Here is a 23,240-nt window from a genome sequence, read left to right as displayed (position 1 = left end):
TGCTTCCCTACTTTTTCCTGAAATAATTATTTCAGGAGTTTTCATAGCATTAGTTTGGATTCATTTTGGAAAAAATTACAGACTTTATTTTGAAAAAAACACATGCTATCAATTATATTACATAAAACTAAATACAACATGTACTGCATTATATTATAGTCATACTAATAATTTAACATTGCCTTGTTTAAGATTCAGGGTTTATCAGATGAATTTTATTTATACAATTAGTCTTACTGTAATTTTCCAGCTGGGCATATATATAAAGATATAAATGAATAGTAACATGTCATCAATAAATATATCCATTTAATTTTAAGTCTAGTAGACTCCCAGTTCAAGTTCCACATCTTTCTTGCGCTACTCCAACCCACTAAACATGTCTTTATGATGTGGAAACTCCCTCTGGACCCACAGATCTGTCCAATGCTTTCAGAGCTGCCTCAGCTCGAGCATTTTGACACCCCAATAATATTTAAATGTCCTTATAACTGGAACACTGGCATCAAAATCCACTTGTATCCTAAGAGCAATCCAGAAAGCCCCCTCCTGCAGCTGCACAGCCTCCTGTTTCACTGCACAGGGAACTGGCAACACATCCTTTACTGCTCTTACAAAAAGCAAACTGGGAAGCAGGGAGAGAAAGGCCAGAGGAAGGCATGATTTTTGACTCTTACCGAAATAAAGTGCGTTTTTCTAAGCGCAGGTCCCGAGACTCCAGGATACTGCTGTCCTGGTGCAACACCAGGGGCTGCAGAACACGTCAGGGATAAAAGAACAGAGAGCAAATTAATTTTAAACTATGCAGAAAAGAGCAGCTGTGTTGTTAAATTTTTTTAAGGTAACTCAGAATCTTATTAGTATAGGCTGCACTCATTCTAGTGACTGCTCCTTTACAATATGGAACATGATTAAAGCATTTTTTCCTTTGGCTAGGTGTGAAACAATGTCCAAAATTCAATTTCCACTGGAGTCAGCAGGTATTCAGGAACTCGGTTTTTAAAACAAACCTAGATTCTTCAACTTGTATAAATAACATAGAATAATGCATTAGAAAATACAGCCAGCTAACAGTCTTTGAAAACTTTAAAAGAAAAAAGCCATAACTATGAACATTCATTGATTTTTGTCATTGTAATCATCTAGATGGATCAAAAGCACGAATTTAAGAGAATAAATACTTCATGTCCACAGCTTCTCTTTGAATTGGAGAATACTTCTGTTGGACTAAGAGCCATGACACACACACACTGCATCATCCCCACAGACTGCTGTCCTGGAAATTTTCCTCAATATTAAAACCTGTACCTCATTTCTAGCATTAATGCATCTCATTCATCTTTGAACAACTGAATGTCACTACGTTTTTGGGCTTTCATGCAGTAGCATCTCCCACCAGACATTTGTTTTCTTTGTGGACAATTCAATTCTCCTTCAATTAACCAGCACTGCCAATGTAAAGCTATGGGCAGAACCAGGAGATATGCATCAGTGTGGAGGGAACAGAATTCCTTATTTGTAAAATGGGGAGGAAAACGCTTCCAAAAAAGCCCAGGAATATGCAGTACCTTATCACCTCCAACCAGGAACAGGTCCACTGCAGCTATGTTGATGCCATGCTTCTCACAGACCCCAGAGAGCACCTCCTTGATGGAGAACCCTGATTTCACAGCCATTTTGCTCGAGGAGCCATCAGGAAGGTTTACACAGCAGTACTTGGGGGATTTGTCTTTATCTGGCACAAATGCAGGCAATCTTGAGGTTTCAGACTTGAAAGGAAAAAGAAAGGTCAGTGACCAATGGGAAAACGAGGACTGGGTACAAACTTTTAGAGCCTGCACAGATCAAACCAAGCCAAGAACCATAGGTTCTACCATGCTTTAGAAATCCTTCCAAATACCACAAATATTAGATACATTTAAATCCTGGGGGAAAAAATTTAGATAAAGGTCATAAATAATCTAAATCACAAATCTAAATTTATTTCAAGAATAGATGAAGTTTTACGCAGCAAGTGTGTAAAACAGTTACAAGATTTACTAAAGGACTCCTAAGTAAAAACTATAAAAGTAAATTAAATCTCATTAAGCGTCCAAAAACTTAAATGTCTGTACTCAATAATGTCCTGCTGATGTAAAAATTACCATTGGCACCCTATGAATCAACATTTAAGCGAAGAGGAATGCCTTTAAACATCAGGTTCCTCAATCCTTCTTCACAAAATTTCCTCTTCTTTCACCATAATATGAATTCTATGCACAAATACACCACAGAGAAATTAAAATTTTAAAATATTTGCTTCATGACCATTAATTGTTTTTATTAAAGGGAATTGGAACTACAATACTACAGGCTAGGCACTAACCTTTATTCTAGAGTAACAGTAAAATAGTAACACTACCACTAAATATCAGAAGTACCTTTGAAAATTTAACAAAAAGCTCACTTATCATTTAAAAGGACACTAAGAAATGCTGGTTTTGACAGCCTTTTAGGGTACTCATGCTTTTTCTCTTTAACTTGGTGCTTCTCATTCAAATCACACTAACTTTCTGACTTAAATCAGGTGGGAGTGGGAGAGAAATGAGGGGTTGTTGCTATAGGGTGGCTTTGCATTTTCTATTTTTTAAGACAAGACTTTTCTGCAACAGAAATAAACATGACTTCATCATGCTTGTTTCCCTGATCAGTATTTTTAGCAAAGATAAAATTACACAGTTTTTAGTTAATGGTTAATTACACAGAATCTAGTCTATCAGAGGGACATCAACAGCACAGAAAAACTAAAATTTCCTTTTATTAGAGTCTTACTCCATATCAACATAGATAAATAAAATATTACATCTATGTTTTATTAATACTGTTCTAATTTTGCACCTCATTAGTTTTACACTGTGAAGGCAGAACTTGATGGTTAGAAATCACAGTGTCTTCACTTGTTAATTTCTTAGCATGACAAAGCGTTCACAACAAACTTCTCAGGATTTTAGGACCAAGTTAAGCCACAATGACAAAAACACACAACTTTAAAGGAAACAGACAAAGAAGCAAGACAGTGTCATCTTCCAAACACTGGCACAACGAAAATCAACCTAATGCAACTTGCATCCCCCTTACTGCATAGGTCAAGAAGAGAAAAAGCTTTAACTTGTGGTTGTTTAAAACAGACTCTCATCCTTGCAGGTGGACCAAACTGGTTTTAAAGAGCTACAGTCTTTAAAAGGGAAACCTTATTCTGTAGTTCACTGGTGCCTGATGTGAAGACAGACTGGATGCAAAGCATATCCAAGGACAGCATAAGAAGTAACACATGAACACAACCTCTCTTGCATTTCAAACACTCTGGAATTGCCTCATATTACATCTTGTGCTGCAGCTGCATCACTTGAAAACCCTTTCCCAAGGCATTACATCAAACAAGCTACATCACCCCCCTGAGACAATCAGTAATTCACTGTTCCACCAGCTCCCCCAGGCCCAGCAGCAAGGGGCAGCCCTTACCAAGTCGAGGCTGGCAGTGGATGACATGGAGCCTTGGGATTCCCGCCTGTAGGACAATCCATTGGACTGAAAAGAATCTGTTTGTGCAAAGAATCAGCAATCAGTAAAGAGGCTTATTTCATTATTTAGGATAATACAGACAACTATTTCAAATATTAGCTTGCTGGGTCACAAATTTTTCTTTTTCCATTAAAAGGAAAGAAACCACCAAATCTTCATACTGTGCACAGAAGCATGGAAACCAAAGCAACTTTTGGTCAAGTGCTTCTTGGTTATGTAACCCCTGAATAAACCCACTTGTTTTATATCCAAAATAAGGAAAAAAAATCTTTTTTAAAAAATATTTTGTTGACTAGATTTAACAAGATTTCAGTATTTCATCTTAAAAAATATTCTACCTCTTCAGATATTCTCAAGGGAGACAAATATTTTTTAAAGTGCAAGCATGGTGTTAGAACACTAAAATCTAAGACAATTACTAGTCACTTTCAGAAGGTTATGTCCATGATCGCAGCAAATGCCTCTGATGTCTTTTCACATATGAATATACTAAGAACACCCAAATTATCTATATGATAAAGTATCTTGTGGGTCTGGGCATTACCAGAAGCAAAAACTATATTATCAATTATGGATCAAATTTGGTGCTTTACTGTAATTTTTTCATCATTTTTAACTCAAAAGAATCCTTCACTGCAAAACCTTCATCTCCACTAGAGGCCACATGCAGGTACTTTCATAAGGGAACTCTTCCTTAAACTCTCAAACACAATTAAGTAACAAAACAGCAGGTTACAAGGGCTTTCACACCTCTGACTCTCCTTTTTTCATTTTAGTCAGGGAAGGTGAAAACAGATGGTGACTGTTCAAAAGTGAACATACCTGTGTGTTACTGATAAAAGAAAGAAAAGTAGGATAATGCAGATGGAGGAATTTTTAAATAGCTGTAACTATAGCACTATTTGCTGTACTGCTCCTGGACTTTTCTGTAAAGATTTGAAATTATCTTTCTATAAAAATAGCAGCTCTCTGCTTGAAAAAGCAATTACCAGCACACAGAAAGGCAGAATGTTCCAAAACGTAAAAAAAAAGTCTTGTGGAAGTCAGTAAAAACAAATTTAAATATTGTCATATTTTCATCTATTTACTTGTACATCTTCCACAAAACTGCAGCAATACTAACCACACTATGGCCTTCTGACTTGACAGCTCCTTTCCTCTGTCACTCCCAAGAATGCACTTAGATAGCAACTAATCATGGTGAGATTAGTCATATCTGCTGCTGAAACAAAGCAGAATGCGCTACTCACCGTTTGGATAATCACCATTTTCTCTTCTCTTCTGTGATTTTCCCAAACTCTTACTTCTTGACCATGAGAAGAACGTTCCCCTCTTTTTCTTCTCAGTGTCCTCCTCTCCTGACTCTTCATTTAAAGATCTTCCTGACTTTGACTTACCACTTAGCTATCACCAAAAGACAATTAAATCACTGGTTGGATCACAGGTGTGAGTATATTGTCCAAAATAAACCTTCCCACACTTCCTCCCAAAACAAGAGTGTGATGGCCAGGTTAGCTGCCTTCTTTACCCCACGCACAAGTGTCTGTGCCAGCATCCCTCTCAGCAGCAATCAAGAAAAAACCCCAAAAAACCTCAGCACTGGCAACAGAAAGAAATAGAGAGATGGTAATGTGCTGCTTGGTAGGGAGTACAGAACAGTAGCTGGGAACGAGCCATGGAGGGCTACAGCAAATATGAAAGAACTGTCCCCAGCTCACCAGTAATGCCTAAGTTCATGTGGAAAGGCCATTTGCCTTGCTTTCAAAACACTGAATTTCACTTTGGTATTTTTCCTAGGCTAGGCTTGAACATGAACAGCTCTCAAAGACAATGACAAAGTACTGTTTAACATTTACAAGTATAATCAAGTATTTATTAGAGTTGAAGAATACAAATGTCAGGAATGTTTGATATTAAACTAAACTTGCTTTTAACAAGCTAGCATTCTTGTTAGATTATTAGAATATTCCTTGAAATGCTACTTTTTAAAGGTTCCTAGTCATGAGAATACATAATGGCAGATGGGGTAATCTGTAGTGATTGACACGAAAAACGAGAAGTTATAATTTACCCATACAGTTATGTAATGCTATGGTGGTATTATCTACTAGAAGAAAAAATAAACCCTAAATAATGTCAAGGGATCAGTCAGTAAGACTACTGGTCTAATTTTTAAGCAACTGTACTTATTTAACACAGAATTAACTTAGTTTAGTAGGAGCTAAGAAAGTAAAAACTACCCTCTGCCAAAATGAGTTAGTTTAGGTTAAGCCTTCCCCGAAACTTCTGATAAAAGGTTAAATGATCACATCTTAATTCCTGTATTCAACCAAAATAAGCTTCTGAACAGGTGCATTAACTAAATAACCCTTACTTTTTATTTGCACACATGTAGTTAAATAATGATGAAGATTTCAAATTACATTCAGCAATTCAATACCTAGAAAACTGATTCAAAGGCAAGGATAAAAAAATAAGTATATTCCTGAGTACATAAAATTTTGCAATTGTATTTGCCAGCATCTCTAAGCACACATTTTAATTTTATTTTATATGTTATCTTTGATTTTCTAAAGAACTTGAAAAACATTATCTAAAAACACAGTTTTGTGATAACAACGATGCAAAAGTCACCTTTTTTGGTGTTGACATGTTGGACTTGTCTGAACTGACGCTGTGTTTAGAAGTGGGGCTGCTGGGCACACGCTGAGGATCAGGAAGAGGACGTCCTTCCACTTCAGCTAAGATGCATTCTTGGTAGAGGGGGGATTTGAGGAAGCGAGTATAGCTATCAAACTTCATCAAGTTAAATATCTGAAATTAAACCACAGTGGATAATGGGTACACACATTCCAGCAGCACATCAAGAAAATGAAATTAGTTTGCAAGAGGAAGCTCCCCTAAAATTTAGGATATCAGGATGTAAACAGCATAGGTATGACACTGTTGAGACCTGGCTTAATACACTGCACCCATTTTATAGTGAAATATAATTTGATCTATTCCCTTATTACAGGTTCAGAAAATAAGTCATGACTTGTGCAAACTGCAAGCTGATGCTGTAGGGTCTTGACAACACCATCCTCTTTCACTGCATTGATGCCATTCTGTGTGGGGCACGCAGCAAGCTGGCCATTTAAAACATTTTAAAGGTTATTACACTGGCACTGTATGTGACAGCATTAAGTTATACAGGTATGTTTTAAGGTAGCTGTGAACAAGAAAAGTTTATGTTCTAAAACACACAAGTATGATATAATCACAATATGCAATAATACAGCATGATACAAGACACACAGAATTAATTGCTGATGTGAGGAGGAGCTGAGAGTCCTTTACAGCACATAAAATGCTCACAGAGTCATAGAATCATTTAAGCTGGAAAAGACCTCTAAGATCATCACATCATGAGACCCAAAACTGACAAGTATTAACAGTAAACCACAGTCATGTGCCCAATGAAAAAATCCATCAGTATCTCTGGATAATTCAATAATCAAGGTGCCGTAGATCTTGAAAGAGAACAGTTTACATTAAATGACCAACATTCATCTTTAACCACAGAGGAAGAAAGCAGCTCTAGACCAAGCCTGGAACAAATATCTGAGGCTGATTTAACCAAAGCTAAAGTTATGAAAGTGAAAAAGAGATTTTTCTTAAACACAAAATGATGTTTAAATTTTTTGTTCCATTTTTGCAAACCTGCTGTTTTAAGTGAATCCATACTTTTAGATGATTCATTTCATCTGAAAAAACAGTATGAATGGCTACTTCTCTGGACATGACAAATTCCCTGAGCAGGTTGTGGCATTCCCCAAAGCATAAAGGAAAGCCCATCATTGAGACTGAGTGGCCCATTTGGAGATGGAAACCACGCTTCAGACCGTGCAGACACACCCTTCTCAACAGGCTTTAGCCCAAAACTTCTCTTGTAAACAGCAAGCTAGAGCAGAGAGAACATGATCCTTCAGAGTCACAGAATCCTAACTCAAACTGAATGCCAACTTCCATGGTTTTGACCTTCCCCTCTGTATATTCCCATTCCTGCTCAGCTGCTTTTTATGCACTGTTTATGCACTATTAATCCTCCTTTTAATGCACTGTTTTCCACATGGTAAGCTATGGAAAAATACTTCTGTGTATGCTAGCTTTGACAGTCTGCAAATTAAACATACTTAATACAGCAAAAAAATTACAACCTTCTAACTTTGCTGGACAGAGTCATGAGAGGGCAACTAATTTACCTTGAGCTGATTATCATCTGCCCCATGTTTCTAGCCCACACTACAGCCATGATTTCCTATATTTAGAATTACTATCATACTGACATATCTTAATGATTTCTGCTTATTGGGAAAAGGCTAGCAGGTGCTAGTTCTTGTTCTTACAAATGAGAAACATATATTTTAAAAGCATAATTTGAAATTTTCAGATAAACAAGAGTAGAAAAACTGACATCCATTATCAACTTTACATGAAGTACATGCTATGTTATTCTTATTTTAGTATGTTCAAGTGACCTACACTGTCCTCCATCCAGAAACACTGAAAATGCTTGTTCTTATTCAATTTACAAAAAGGAACAACATCCTAACTAGGCAGTTTGGCTGCATCCACACTGCCATTACAACCTCTAACAACAAGATCATGGACGAATTTGTCAGGCCATGGACAGAAAGCAACTTCCAGGGGTATTCCCAACAGGCAGTGCTTGAAAGAGAATGGCCTTAAAGTGCTTCCAAGGCACTTTCCCACACACTTCTGCCACTCCCCTGCAGCCTTACAGCAACACTCCCCATTCCCCAGCATCACACTCATCCAACCACCCCCACATAGCAGCACCCTGTGGTCAGTGCTCAGATCTAAAAACTCTTGTGAAAGAGCCCAAACGCAGAGCTTTCACTTTATTCAGGCTGTGCCACCAGCAGGAGCTGAACTCTGTGGGTGTGTTGCAGTAACCACACAACCACAGCGGTGTGTTATCCTGTGGTGCCATCCACCAACACCACAAACTGGCCTGCAGAACCCCTCCCTGAAACCAAGGAATTAACCAGCTGATCCCCAGCACTGGCCTCAGCCAGGCAGCACACCACAGCACCTCAGCCAGCTCCAAGGGCACGTCCTGCAGCAGAAGGAACTCTCATCCTGCCTCACTTCATTCTTCAGTGGAAGGACTGGGTCTCACTGAGGCACTGACAACCTGAGCTAAGAGGTCAGGGACAGAGAGGCCATGTGGCTGGGACTGGACCCACAGCAGGACTTCTCAGGAGCATCCTCTCCCTCATTATGAGCCCTCCTACCAAGGATACAGCATTTTCAAAGGGACAAAACCTGCATCAACCCCGTCACCTGACTCATCAGGACACCCTCACTCCACCAAACAAATGGGAGAGGATAAAGAGGAATTCAGGCAGAGTCTCCACAACACCTGGATGACAACTGCATGAAAAAATGTCTGGGAAGGTGGTGACTGCTAATTCCCACAGAAGGCTCAGGCCTGGGAGGTGCAGAAGGAGCAGCTATAAAGCTGGAAGCTAGCAGAGCAGCAGTCAGACCCAGCTTTCCATCTCCACTTTGCAGGAGGATGACACTATACCCTGCTGCTCAGATTGCCCAAAAGCACGTGCTCTGAGACTGTGTCCCAAGACTGTGGCCTGGTTCATTAAAGCTATGGCCTTGATTTTAAAATGATGATATCAAAACTACTTCTACTAATAAACTGGTAGGGTGGAAGAGTTACCAAAGAGATGACTTAGGGAAAAAAACCCTAGAAACTTAAATTCTACAGGAAATGTAAAGTGTATCTTGTTGTTGTATAAGTGCTCTGATTATCAATAATTATTTAAAATACATCCACTTCAGAGGTCTTCAGACTCCAACAGTTTTAAAATCTTTTTGCCTGACAGTAGTACTAAAGCCTAAGAGAAGAACTCCCTTAATACAGCATTTTAAAAACCAAAACCAGCCACTATTTCTGTACTCAGCTCTCCACTAAAGAAAAAAAAACCAGCCATATGCAAACACTCTATGCAATGGTGCTGCAACACATGAAATTATTTACTTGCACTAAACTCTCATTTCAATAATAGTACTCTTCAGATTATTTTTTAGTTAGGAGAAAATTTTCTCTCCACATTAACAGAAAAACAGCCAAGCAGCCTTTTTTCTATTTTTCTAACAGTCTAAAATACACAGCATGTAAAACTATTTTTATAGATTATAAAGGAAAGGGTAACAGACATAAACATGGAGCATTCATGGTTACTATGGTTACCTGAAGTTGCTGTTCCTTGAACATATCTGGATGGGGAGAATTGAGAATATCATCTGCCAGCTGTGCCTGGCTGTCAATATTAACTGGGGTTGTAGCTTTGCTACACAAGAACTTACTGAAGATCTCCCGAGCCCTGTAAGAAAGCTACAGAAAAGAAATGCTAAATGTATGTTGGTTTTAAAACCATAATTTTAGCTAGGCATCTCTTACACTGATACATTCCACCCAAAAATAGATAGCCACTCCTGAATCTTCTATATATGTATTTTTCATATAACAGCTTTTGCGAGTTTTAAGCACATAAATAGGGTTTTTTCTTTATGATTACAAATATTCATCAAATATTTCTTCAAGAGTAAAAGTTGTCCTCCAAATAAAAATTAAAATATTCAAACAGTGAAGCACTGCAAGTAGTTTTGTAAAAAGAGAGTAGATGTTTTTAGATTTTTAGACTTTTTACATAACAGTTACTATTTAAATACATCCTCTAAGATTAAACTTCTAGAAGTGAGAAAAAGGTAAGTATTCATATATATATATGAATATTTACAGTCAAACCCACTCACTTTTAACTGGTTTATTTGAAACACTCACATCATGAAAATAATGAAAAACCCACCAAGCTGAGCCCACAGCCCTTAAGGGTGGTGGTCAGAAAATACTTTGTTTGAAGACAGAAGAAAGTAGAAGAGAAAAACCTCATTAGTAGACAAAAGAGGTGAGAGGGACTTGGAAGGTGAAACTGTTTCCACCACATAAACCTGACGAGGTTTGGCTGTGGTGTAGACAGAAATGTTGCCAACCTGTACAGAGTTCAAAATTCACCCAAACTGCCTGACCAATGTAGGATTCCCTCAAAAGGGTGAAATGGAGATTCTCATAATTCGTGAACAAACATGAGAGCCCTGCCCTCTGAGCAGCAGATAACTCAGTTATTGAGAAACACAGTCTGGGTTGGTGGAGGCAGCCTAGCTCAAAGAGTGCAAGATGCCTCTCCCTGACATGGTCAATTACCTTGCTCTGCACTTCCATGCACTGGGCTACCACAGCTGGACATTTGCAACATCCAGGATACCTCACCTCATTCTTACAGAGCTACCTCTGCACTTTGCTGCAGTTTAAATATATCCAAGTTCTCAAACTTAGGTCATCCCACCCTATTTTAGTGATGTCACACCACATAGACCCAAGCACAGCTCCATTAATTTCAATAATCTTGAAGAAGTAATAATTTTTGAAGAAGCAACACAAGGTACTGCAATACAACATTAACTTACCTCTTTTTTATCATGTGCAGGTACATGGTTAAAATATTCACAGGCCTGCCAAAATAAAATATTTTCTTCGCTAAATTCTTTCCGTAGAAATTCCTAGGGGAAAAAATAAGCAAATAAATATCTCAAAGAAAAGTTACTTGCCAGCTTAAACAACATATATATAATGCTTGGAAAGTTTGCATAAATGTAAGTTTTCAATCAGTCTCACAATCCAGTTTCTTTCTAAATTAAATACCTGGTGCTCCCCCACTTTCTTCTGTCTTTTTAAATGTATACATTTAGAAGAATACATCAAGTTACAATCAAATCATTTGCAAGTACAAATTGAAATGTCATGCTAAGTAGTGCATAAACTGGTGAATACACTTTAAATAAAAATTTAAATAGTCTATAAACTAGATTTAAAAGTGGCACTGTAAACTGTCTTTAATTGCAGTCCTACTGATATAACAGTGTAGATGTTTATAAAGACGTGCCCATAACCAATCCTGGATTCATTACAGTGTCTTTCTGTATCACATGGCAACTATAAAAAAAATATCTATCACTGTTCTCTGTGTCTGATGTGGTTACATGGTTTCTCTTTGGAAAATACTCACTGGGAGGAAAATATCTCCCAGTATAACAGAATAATCAGGACCTTGATATTACAGCATCCTAAAGTCCAAATGAACACTGGTACTGATTCAGTTGGAAAACTCTACAATTACAAACTGTCCTGTATTCAAATCTGTATAATTCAATATTCTCTCCACATCTCAAAAGCATTTTAACCATCAGGGGAAAATAAAGATATAAAAAAAATAACCTGATCCACCACAACTTTCACTCAATCATCACATGGGTATCAGTAAAGCTTCCTTATCATACAAAGCCGCCTCAGAAGGCTGTGTAAGAATCTCCACAGAAATAAACTTAAGTTTATTTGTGCTTTTCAGATTTACATAAGAGTTTAGGGAGTCCAGCTGTAAGAAAGCAATTGAGATAAACAACAATACAGGGAATCTAAATGCCCAAGCAAGCTCTGAATTTAAAGTTCTTTGGATACATAAGCTGAAACACCAAAGGCATAAAAGACAATCCTGAGAGTAGTCAGGGGAACATTTCTGCACTTCACATGTAATTACACATTTAAAGAGAATCAAATGAGTGAGCAAGAACCGGAACACAACTGCTTACTTCCCCCTTGGCACATTCCTTGTGAACCCAGAGCCCATCTCCACTTGCTTCCTCGTGGCCACAGGATTTGGGCACAGCTGCCTGTCCAACAACTCAGCTTCTCCAGGAGGGCTGAGTGCTGCCCCAGCTGGAACACCAGCCAGGCGTCACCCACGGCTGGGAAGCTGCAGAGGCTGCTCTCAGCCCCTCCAAGGGGAACCTGCAAACAGCTCTCACCTCCTGGCTGACTGCTCTAAGCACCAGCTATTATGCAAAGTGTGAGTATTTGCAAAAGATGCAAAATCTTTCCTACTTAGAGAGCAATTCCTGCTCTGTGACAAAGCTGTCCTCAGGAAAGGCAGATGCTGGATCCCACATGCACCAAGACACTTGCTGTGGAACCCTAAATTAAATGTTGGTGCCTCAATGTTCCTGGCAGCAATCTGTAACTGCACAGTGCTATGGCAACCAGGTTAATAGATCTAAGCAATGGCACTGGACATCTCCTGAGCCTCAAGAAAATGGTGGTGCACACAATAAACTTAAACATTGCCTAACTGCTTTTTAAAGTTGGTACTTCTTTAAGACATGTGCCTTTGCAATGTTTATAAAAAGAAGTTCTAATTAGAATAAAATGCGGGGGAAAAGTAAAACTTACAGAATATATGAGGTTGGCTTTTGCTGAAATAAAGTGTACCTTTAACCTTTTAATCTGAACATTTATTAAAATTATATGAGCTACTTTTTACATTTATAATGTAAGTTTAGAAGCATCATAGCAGCTAAAAATTTAATGCAGCAATTTCTTAAGTGTACACAAATATACCAGAGGTTTACAAGTAATTAGAACCAAGTCAACTGAACTTTCAGTAGGAGCCCCATGAACTACATCATTTTTTAGATGGACTCTAACATCACATCAGAACTGTGATTTTTTTTCCAGCCTAACAAGAAGTCTCAGTATGAAAGCAGAAATGCTATTAACTCTCAGACTACTCTGCTAAACTAAGCAACACAATATCCAGGATGTATTGTTTTCCTTTCCTCTTCTCTGTTTCCACAAATAGATGTTCACTGTAATGTGGTTTTGGGTTCCCCCACCAGTTAACATGGAAGTCTGCTTATTGACCATTGTGATCACTTAATACTTTTGTAAAAAGCAAAAGAGTCTGAGTGACTGCAGATTGCAACAATCTTCCTCTCCTATACCACACGTTTCTTTACATTCTTATTGTGAAAATTACTTGGGCAGCACTAACTGTCCCTGTGTAACACATTCAGAATAAGCCACACTCTCAGTGCAACAAAGCAAAAGTGTGTACCCTCAGTTTCCTTGCAAAATAGAGATGATGCTATTTACAACTTCATAAATGTGCTGTGCAGGACAGTATTTATGCATTACAAAGTATTTATGCTTTGGAAATACTCAGCATTACTCCTTCAAGTTGCAGTTTTAACCAGTGCACTTAAATACCATAACATCTTCTAAAAACCTTTCACAGGAAAATAAACCACTCTATCATTGAAAACACCTTCTATGTGGCTTCCAATGTTTCAGGAGATAGATGCAAACTACAACCCATTCTTAGGAAACTAGCAAAAGTACTTCCTTTTCTTGTACAAAGGCTACAGATACAAAAAAATAAAAAAGCATTTTACAAAATGGGGAAGCATTCTAAAAGCTCCCAGACAGCACCAAATATAGCAGAATTTTCAGGTGAAAATGGAAGCTATGCAGAGATGCATAGCAATCTGAATATTACTATGAACTTTTTCAGCTTTGACCCTGTGTAAACTCAGAAAGATGCTCAGGTAACAACAGAGCATGAACGAACTCCTGTCTCTTGCCCTGTGCAAGGAGAGCGTCAAGAAAAAAAAAAAAAAAAAAAAGAATGCAAGAAAATTACTGCAGCAGTATCAGGTATTTTGGAAAGCCTCTTGATGTCCCTCAAAACTCACCGAAAAATATTTAACACCAACAGAGTCCTGCAGAAGCCTCTCAAAGGACACGGCCCAGCTGGCAACCCTCCGCTCCCGCAGGCGCCGGCAGCTCTGCACGCTGGGCAGGCTGGCATTGCTGCTCAGGCTGTTCTCACTGATGCAGTCCTTCAACTCAGTGCTGTTCAGCTCTGCCAATAAAGGAAATCACAGCTGTCAATGAAGTATTGTTCACTTTCACTCTTCAGGATTGTTTATTTGGTTTATCACACCTCCTGCTCAAGCGCGCAGTGGTGCAGATTTCTAAATATCCCTCTCCATTTTTAGTAAGAGCACCTGCATAGAAAAAAACCCACCCCAAACACCCCTCAAATTTCTTTTATTCTACTGCAAAGAAAACTGAATGAGTGTCCTAACAGCAGACCCCTGACAGAAACAGAAGGTACAGGCCCAAAATAAAATCCTTCTTGTTCCACAAAATAAAATACATTTTCCTCTTTATATTTCTCACACTATAGACTGCACTCCTTCAGAAGATTATCCAAGGAAAGTTGACCTTCAAGCACCCACTGTTCATCAGAATGTGGGCAAAAACCTATTAGGTGGAGACAGCAAAATTTCATATACACTTCAACTGGTAGACAGGCAATCTGTGAAATTTTGCATGGAAATACAAGATTCCCATTAAAACTGAAGATTTAGGAGAGAAGTCAATTGTGGAAAAGAACATTAGGAAAATTAGATAGTAAGGGATGCCTTTCTCATCCACAGGAAGTAAGAGACATCAAACCATAGATCCTCCATTTATTATGGTTTCTGACAAAAAAAGGGACCCCTTCCAGACTCCAGCCAACATACTGGAATAATTTAGAGACCCCCAAGATGAGAATTTACCAGATCCTTTAGATTTTGAAAAAACAGAAGTGATTTTTTATTCTGAGAAACAAATTAACAAGAACCCAAAAAGAATTCAAGGAAACACAAAAAAAACCCCCTTGTCTAACTGGCTAAAAATTTCAAGTATTAATCCCAGATCATCTTTGTCATGTCAGTAAACAAAATAGGCACACAAAAAAAAAGTAAAAGTGACTATCTGTTCACAGAAGTAAAAAGGGGAAAGAAATGGCTGCTCCAATTAAGAGAGGGAACTGCTTACAGCAGGGCTCTATTCACAGATTTGTCATTTACTTATTGCACACCCTTTTACAGGATGATCCCTCCACCTCCCAGTGTACACAAATATAAAACTGGTAATGCTGAACAGCTGCACACCTCTTAGAGGTGATGTAAGGTCTAATTCATTGTGGAGACACAACTAAAGCCGGAGCTACCTGGTCTGATCTCTCTGCTTTGAGCACGACAGGTTGCACACAGATGCCAAACTGAATGAGATTCTTTGATGAAGGGATGAAAAAAATCACAGACATTCAATTATTTGAAAAATTTGCAGTAACAGATGTAAGAAAATAATACCCTCAAATTAAATAGATGGTATATTCAGATATTTTATGCCAAATGGAAAAGTAAGTATGCAGCTCACTAGAAATGCAATCTGTTGGAGAAAACTGAATTCACAACCAGTCAGAAATGGACTGTGCTTCACAGGGGTATTTTTATGATTTTCCTCAGTTAACCACTTAGACTAACTAAAGCAATGAGTAATTTCACCAAAAAGACCCTACTTTCTACACTCTCCCAAAGTCTCCTTTCATGTTAGAAGTATTTGAAAGTGCTCTGCATTTTCAATCTTTGTTACAAAACATTACTGCTCCTCCCTGGAAGTAAGAGCTTTGAAAAAATGCACCATTCAAAACAGTTACAAGCATTGGAAAAAGTGATAAAGATAGTTGTAAAGATAAGAAAAAACCTATTCTTAAGAGTTATGGAACTTCATTTTTCAGCATATTCTTAGCTCAGAAATATTCACTGAGATGCAACAGTTGACTACACTGAGTTTCTGTAAGCAAAGCTATTTTTTAAGTAAAAAAAACAAGACAAAGATACAAAATTAGACGAGGGGAAAACAAAATGTAACTTTGCATTTTCAATAATGACTATATTTAAGGACACTAGTAACAAATCAGGTACATAAATAATTTTGTTCACTCAATCACCATACTAATCAAGGCTAATTACAAACACTCAGCAAATAATGCCAAATTTTCTTATACAAATATTTATCCATTTTTTTTCCTTTAAGACATATGAAAGAGCATAACCAAGTCAACTGTTAACTTCATTAGAGAATATCTATCACCAGAGTGAAACTATTGTGAAAGAAGTTAATGTGACTCTGAAGAGAATGATACCTAACTTTATTATCTGTAATATTTTGCTTTAACTCCACAGGTGGATATGTTCTATTATACAGTCCAGGATATAAATAGACACCCACTTCTTGATAGATCTGGAACAGTTTCAGATACTGCCTCACTCCTGGAGGGTTCAATCCCAGAGTTCTCCAGTGATGAATGATGAAAATTTCCTCGTTCCTTTCAGGCAAACTCAGAAAGGCAAACTCATCCCACATACCAAACCCCTGAAACCTACTTGGCTGACAGAGAGAAATTAGGGAGCAGCCACACCAAGAGCTCAACTCTGGCTCCTGGAGTCACAGTGCCTTGGGAGGGATTGGGAAGTGGCAGGCACAGCAATCACCAGCCAGTCAGCATCACCTCCCTCCCATGGCAGGCGTTCAATTTCCCCATGGCAGCCGGGAAACCCAACTGCAATTACAGCCTCCAGTGTTTACACCATGGGTAACTGCTAACTACCTTTAATTGCTACCAGCTGCCTGCTCTCTCCAGCTCCTCAGAGTTACACTCCTCTAAACTGCACCGGGTTCTCCCTCCCCTGATACGCTCTCAACTCTGGAGATCCCACGAAAACAAACGAACCAAAATAAGACTCTATTTCCAACAGCCAAAGAGCTACTAGCACAGGTCCTCCAGTATGTTAACACAGCATTAAGGGATTACTCATTCCCAGTAAACTGTCTCTGTTCTGATAGATTTAATTTAGGTAATTCAGGCTATTTTCAAAAAGAACCATTTTAATTTATACTTAACCCTGGCAGCTTTGGTTTCCTTTAATGAAAAAATGCAGGGATTGCTTTTAAAATCTGTATAGCTTTCTGCTGTGGTATCCATCAAGCTGAAAATAATACAGAAAAGGTTGTTTGCCAAAAAAGGCTGGGTTAGTCTAGTTATTTTACCATCCAGATCATCAATAGCGATTAAAAGAGTTACAGCCTAGTGCAGATACACCATTGAGAACTGGAGGAAAAGAAAGCCAGATAGAAGGAAAAACACCTCCCCAGCATCACCATTAGTTTATCCAAATCACACTTAAATGAAGACTGTATAAGGCATAATACCTGCTCCACTCCTCTTGCAGAGGAATGTTTCCAATGAAAGACTCCAGCATCAGGTTTCCTGACTCTCACAGCTCATGCATTCCTAGGTACATGCAGCCCACCTTCAAAAGCAGGAATGGAGAAACTTTCCAACCCAGCCACATATTTCATCTACTGAGCCCTCTGTGATGGTCATCAGAGGAAACACAGAGCCCTGACTCCCACCCTCACATGTCCTCAGCACAGGGCCCTTCTGCAAAGTGGACTCCTCCTCCTCTGCCTCATAAACTATTTTAAAAAAGAAAATGAGCAGTTGGGAATCTCAGGATGCCAGAGGAGTTTAATGTGAAAAATCCCAGCTCTGCATGGACAACATGGAATGCAGCTGGGAAGTTTTCAAATGCCTGCCTTCCTTTCTCATCACTGCTGGAAGCACCGACTGATCCTGTATTACCTGTAAAAGGAGGCTCCTTGATCAAACATTTCAAATCCCAGGGACCTAACTTTATTTTTGTTCTGCTTGACAGCAACCAGACCTACTGAGGAAAAACTACTTGGAGTGCAAACTCATTCAGTTTCATTTACGATCTTTTGCAAATACAGAACTAACACAGAATGCTATCTAAAAAATCCTCAAAACACAGTGTTTTGCACTTCTTATGTTTACACATTCCATGGAGGGTCTTGGTTTTATTTATTTTACAAAAACAGCATTATGTAAGAAAATACAGGCATTTAATCAACTAAGTCTTGCAAGTATTCAGGATAGGATGGCTTCAGAAGTTTTGGTTTAGATAATATAAAGCCATATGCCTGAATACAATAAATGAAGGCTATTTTGTATGCATTTGTATGTATTTTGTACACATTTTTCAGCCTACAAATACTTTTTTTTTGTTGTGAGAAGCTAAGCACATTCCTCATAATCACAGGAACGCACACAAATCATATAATCACTAAATACTTTACCTGGATACAGCTGGTAAGAACCACTGTGGTGCCACTTAATGAAATACTTCAAGCCCTTCACTGAAAGCCATCCTTCTGAATCCATACCACGTTCAGCTGAAACCTCCTGGAACCCATTGGGCGCAGATTAGTCTGACTGCACAGCACATTGTTTGTTCCTCTGCAATTTTGGGATGAGGGAAGCTAACAAAGCTCCCAGCAGCAACTCCTGGGAGCTTCTGACACCATTCTAAACAACTTGATTCCTTACCCTCGCTGCTTCAAGCAGAGGGAAGCAATAGTATACTTAAAGCATTATAAAATGCTACATAAATAATTTAAAGGAAAGACCTTTTGCCACTGCTGCTAAAGGAACTTGAATTATTTATGCTACAGTGGAACACAGCTACAGTGAGCATGCACCACCAGCAGAACTGACAAATAAGTCATATACCTGTTAGAGGAAACAATCCATCTGTATTTATAGTGCAAAAAGCATAAACAGTGTTTTGCTTTATTTTGCACTTCATTGCGAATTTTTTGCCTTACCTTCTTCAGTTACTTTTTAAAATACAGTTTTACATTATTTATTTCTGCAAACATCAGGTTCCTTTCAGAAAGGTTTTTAGGAACACTTTTCCTTATGAAAATTCTTTCCAAGTGATGAACACTAAAAGTAAAAAGCAGCAGAAACTATAGCAAAGTAGTATCTTAAGGAAAACGTGTGCATATAATATCTGTTAGGCTGAAGTATTTCAGCTTTGTGGAACTGATCTCTGCAGGGAACAGCAGGTGAGAACTGACTCAGACATTCTCACCAGCTCAGATACCTCACCACCCCTGTCTGGGAGATGAATGATGATGGTACTTCTGTTATAGATCCTTTGACCTTAAGGTTTTTCCTTTCTAAAGTGCCTTCCAGGTATAAATAGCAAAGTCAGACATTAGCAGGGGCCTATTGATCATCCCTGTGACAATTCAGATGGCACAGTGCTCAAAACATCAGGCACAGCCTGCATGCTGTGTACACACTGCCACAGCTCCCGCAGCCAGGGGCAGTTTCTGAGGTGGGAACTCAGAGAAACCTGCTCATTTCAGGTCACTGTAGCAACATAAAATGGTTCCTGCTACTCCTGGAGCAGAGGTGCTGCAGATTAGTTGATCTACAGCAGTAATCTTGCATCTAAGCTTTATTAGTTTGCATTCTGATTGTCTGCAATTCATTACACAAATCAATTACAGTTAAGAGCTGCCACTGGTCAGCAAATCTGGAAACAACGCTAATTTACATGTCAGCTATCTTACAATGCTCAAGTGCAGAGTTTTGGCTGATAGGAACATCCCAGCCTTGCACAAGCTGGGATGTAAAATATCAAATAAACACAAAGGGGTAGATGGCTCTAACACAATAAAAGCCATGACAAAAATCTTCATTGACGTTGGAAGGAAAATGTACAAAGAACTGTTGTGCCTCCCACCTACTGAAGAGATGTATATAAACACATAATTGCTTTTTACACAATTACAATTTAAATTGAATTTTCTTCCCAAACTAAAGCTTAACAAGAGTATTTATAGACTCTAGTCATATGTACAAATACTAATATTAATTAATAATACCAAGCAGAAGAGAAGGTCCTGGAGAGACCTTAGAGCACCTTCCAGTGCCTAAAGGGGTGCAAGAGAGCTGGAGAGGAACATCTGAAAAGAGCAAAGGGCTTTAAACTGAAGGAGGGTAGATTTAGACTAGATATTAGAAATTTTTCACTCTGACAGCAATGACAACACTGGAACAGGCTGCCCAGGGAAACTGAAGTGTCAGGGCCAGGTTGGATGGCAGGGGGGCTGGAACAAGCAGACCTTTACTGTCCCTTCCAACCCAAATCATTCTGTGATTCTGTGATGACAAAGATTTAGTCTAGGAAGGGAAGAATGCAGTGCTGTACTAATGGTTACATTAGTGCAAATTTCTCTAAACTAAACATGCCCTAAAATGTCTGTCTGTAGATCTGTTTGTGTATTAATGAGATTAAGGAAAACTGAAAAAATTTCAGCACTGTGCCATACTCAATGAAAGTAAATGCTAGAAAATATAATTCACACATGAATCACAACTTTTTACTCAATGCAGCTCAAGATGAATTAGGAATTCATTTAATTTCACTTTTTCTGGTTACAGTCTCTCTGGCTCCTATTTTTCCAACCCACCATCTGGGTACTTAAGCATCGATTTGATATTATTCAATATAGTTCAACTACCACTTTTTACACAAATTATACCCCTTCTTAAGTAGTATTTAACAATGAAGAGAGAGTTCATGTTAAATTCTGAACTAGCTAAAAAATTAGGGAATACAACTCAGCAGAAAATAGCACGTAACTTCTTGGTTGTTTTTTAACCTCTGTGACCTTACCCAGCCCATAGATTTCATGGGTTCAAAAAACTGTATAGAATTAATAGTGAAAACATATTTGGAATAAGACACAAGTCATAATGGAAGAACTGAAAATAAGCGGAATTTTTAAAATAAATTTTCAGCTGGAAGAATAAAAATCTTGACATTATTATTGTATGAGTACTCTCACAGGGATTCCCAAGTCTGGACAGGCAACAAAATAACTTTCATTAACACAAAATAAGACCCCTTGTGGAAACAAGACACAAGTACTAAAAAAAGATCAATCAAATTTTTGGTCCTCAACAACTACACACACAATCAGAAAGTCTGTGGTCTGCTCTGATTTTTATATCGAGGTAACATGTGGGGGGGGAAAAAAAATACATATTTTTCCCAGAAAAACACAGGCTACATTTTAGAAACAGAGAGCAGAATAGACACTATTATTTTCTGTTTTTTTGTTTTATCACTTTGTGGACAAGACAGATACAACACAGAGTCTGCTTCTCATCCAGACAGAAGTACAGTAAAGCATTAGACTGTGTCAGCAGAAGGAGAATACTTGACAAAGTCAGCCACTGGAAAATGGCTCCAGCAAAAGGACCAAAACAGTAATGTTTTTCTGAATTGCAGTTTTACTCTTGCAAGAAATCAGAAATTAAGATATGAAGGAGTTCTGTAAATAGCATTGCTAATTTTCATTTACATTTGCATGTATTATAAAAAAATTATCCTTAGCATTCCAAATATTTTTTCCAATTTCACTGCACTGATTACAGCAACACAGCTTGTTCCCTTTTGCCCTTTTTATTTAATAAATTTGTCTTGTAATGTTGTCAAAGAACAGCAAACACAAAAATACATGAGTTTTTCTGCAGGATCAAGTGAACCAACTCCTGACAGAGAAGACAAGGAGAAAACCCATCTCCTTTATACCCTCCACTATACAAATTCCTTCATTCCATTAAGGAAGCCTTTTTAAACTGTTTCAATTAACTTCAAAGCTTCAGAGAAATCATCTTCTAATGTTCAACAAAGAGTGGACATCATCCTTTAAAACATTAAAGGCATGTTAAAATCAAAACAAACCAGCTTATGTGCAATAAAGAGGAGTTTACTTAGAAGTATTCCAGAAATGCAAAAGCTCCATGCTGGGATTTTACAAATATCAAATTACTTACCCCTTTCTCAAAAAGGATCACACTTAAAGTTCAACCTCAGCAAATGTACCAACACATCTTACAACTTAGAAGCTAGAGCATCTCTTTAAAAGCAAACAAGGTATGTAAAGGACAATAAAACAGACAATGAGATTTTATCTACCATCCAATTACACAGAAGTCTACCAGCTCTGCCTCAATTATTATGAATGAAGAAGCCTAGTTATAATAAAAATGTGCATATATAAATGCACAAAAAAAAATATTATGCAAATAAACCAGTGAAAGTATGTGAACACAAGCCTGCAATATTTTTACTGGCACAGTTCCCAAAGCAGCCACAGAGTTCTGCACCACCTTGGACTTACATCTTGTAATATATCACATAATTTACCACATATTATGTTGCTTAATGTGGAAAATTGATTATTTTTCATTATAAAAGTAAAAACAAGCTTCAGCTTACCTCCATCAGAAACAGTTGCTGACTGCAATAAAAAAGAAAAAAAGAAAAGTGTTACTGAAGTTTCATGGCAAGTATCAGAAATCTGAGATTCATTTAGCATTTGCAGTGTTAGCTACTTTTGTAATCTTGTTAATAAGTGATATTATTAGACAGGAAAATCTAAAGAAGCCAGCTGTTATTTCTCACAGTTGTTTTATCCCCACCATGACATTCACCCCTTTCAACCACTACTGTCAGGGACTGGATCCCACCAATATTCATTGGAAGAAGAATTTCCTGCTGTGGTAACTACACTGCTCCCCAAAGTCCTTCTCAGAGGGGCAGAGACAATCAGTTGGTCTTGTGACAAGGTAGATACCCAAAACTGACCTGCAAAGACTGGAAAACAATATGAATTAAATTTTTAATTTGCTGTAGTATTTGGAGATATGTAGCATTAAAATCAAAATTCAGTGTTTTGTCAGTCAGGTGACTCTAAGAACTTTCCCTGTCAGTCACTTCTGACTGTCACAGAAACAAAAGGATGTTCAGAGTGCTCGCAATAAGCTAGAACTTAACTTGCAAGAAGAGCTCCTCACCACCTCTACCTACTGCACATCAGATTTTCAAGAACAATTAGTATTCTAGTAAAATGTCGAAGTTAATGTGCTTATCCACCCTAAAGTTCTCAACTTTCATCATAAATAACCTCAAGGCATCTAATA

At 38.0% G+C, this 23,240-nt stretch overlaps 1 protein-coding gene across 3 annotated transcripts in view; it reads right to left on the bottom strand.

Annotated features, from left to right (window-relative positions):
* The window catches only part of RGS12 (regulator of G protein signaling 12), a gene marked incomplete at its 3' end in the record, with an annotated part of 84,574 nt that overhangs the window by 20,255 nt on the left and 41,079 nt on the right, over positions 1-23,240 (bottom strand). For all 3 annotated transcript variants that reach the window (XM_084204157.1, XM_084204155.1, XM_084204156.1), the window contains exons 4-12: positions 22,537-22,558; positions 14,230-14,399; positions 11,113-11,205; positions 9,836-9,979; positions 6,196-6,375; positions 4,812-4,965; positions 3,502-3,578; positions 1,569-1,769; positions 678-751 (exon numbers count right to left, since the gene is read on the bottom strand). In XM_084204157.1, coding sequence (XP_084060283.1) covers positions 678-751; positions 1,569-1,769; positions 3,502-3,578; positions 4,812-4,965; positions 6,196-6,375; positions 9,836-9,979; positions 11,113-11,205; positions 14,230-14,399; positions 22,537-22,558 — 1,115 coding nt within the window. The remainder of the gene's footprint in view (positions 1-677; positions 752-1,568; positions 1,770-3,501; positions 3,579-4,811; positions 4,966-6,195; positions 6,376-9,835; positions 9,980-11,112; positions 11,206-14,229; positions 14,400-22,536; positions 22,559-23,240) is intronic.

Source organism: Fringilla coelebs (genome assembly GCF_963513975.1).
Source record: "Fringilla coelebs genome assembly, chromosome: 4".
NCBI classification, from domain to species: Eukaryota; Metazoa; Chordata; class Aves; order Passeriformes; family Fringillidae; genus Fringilla; species Fringilla coelebs.
The sequence above is the reverse complement of the archived record's forward strand: the minus strand, read 5'-3'. Positions and strand labels throughout refer to the sequence as shown.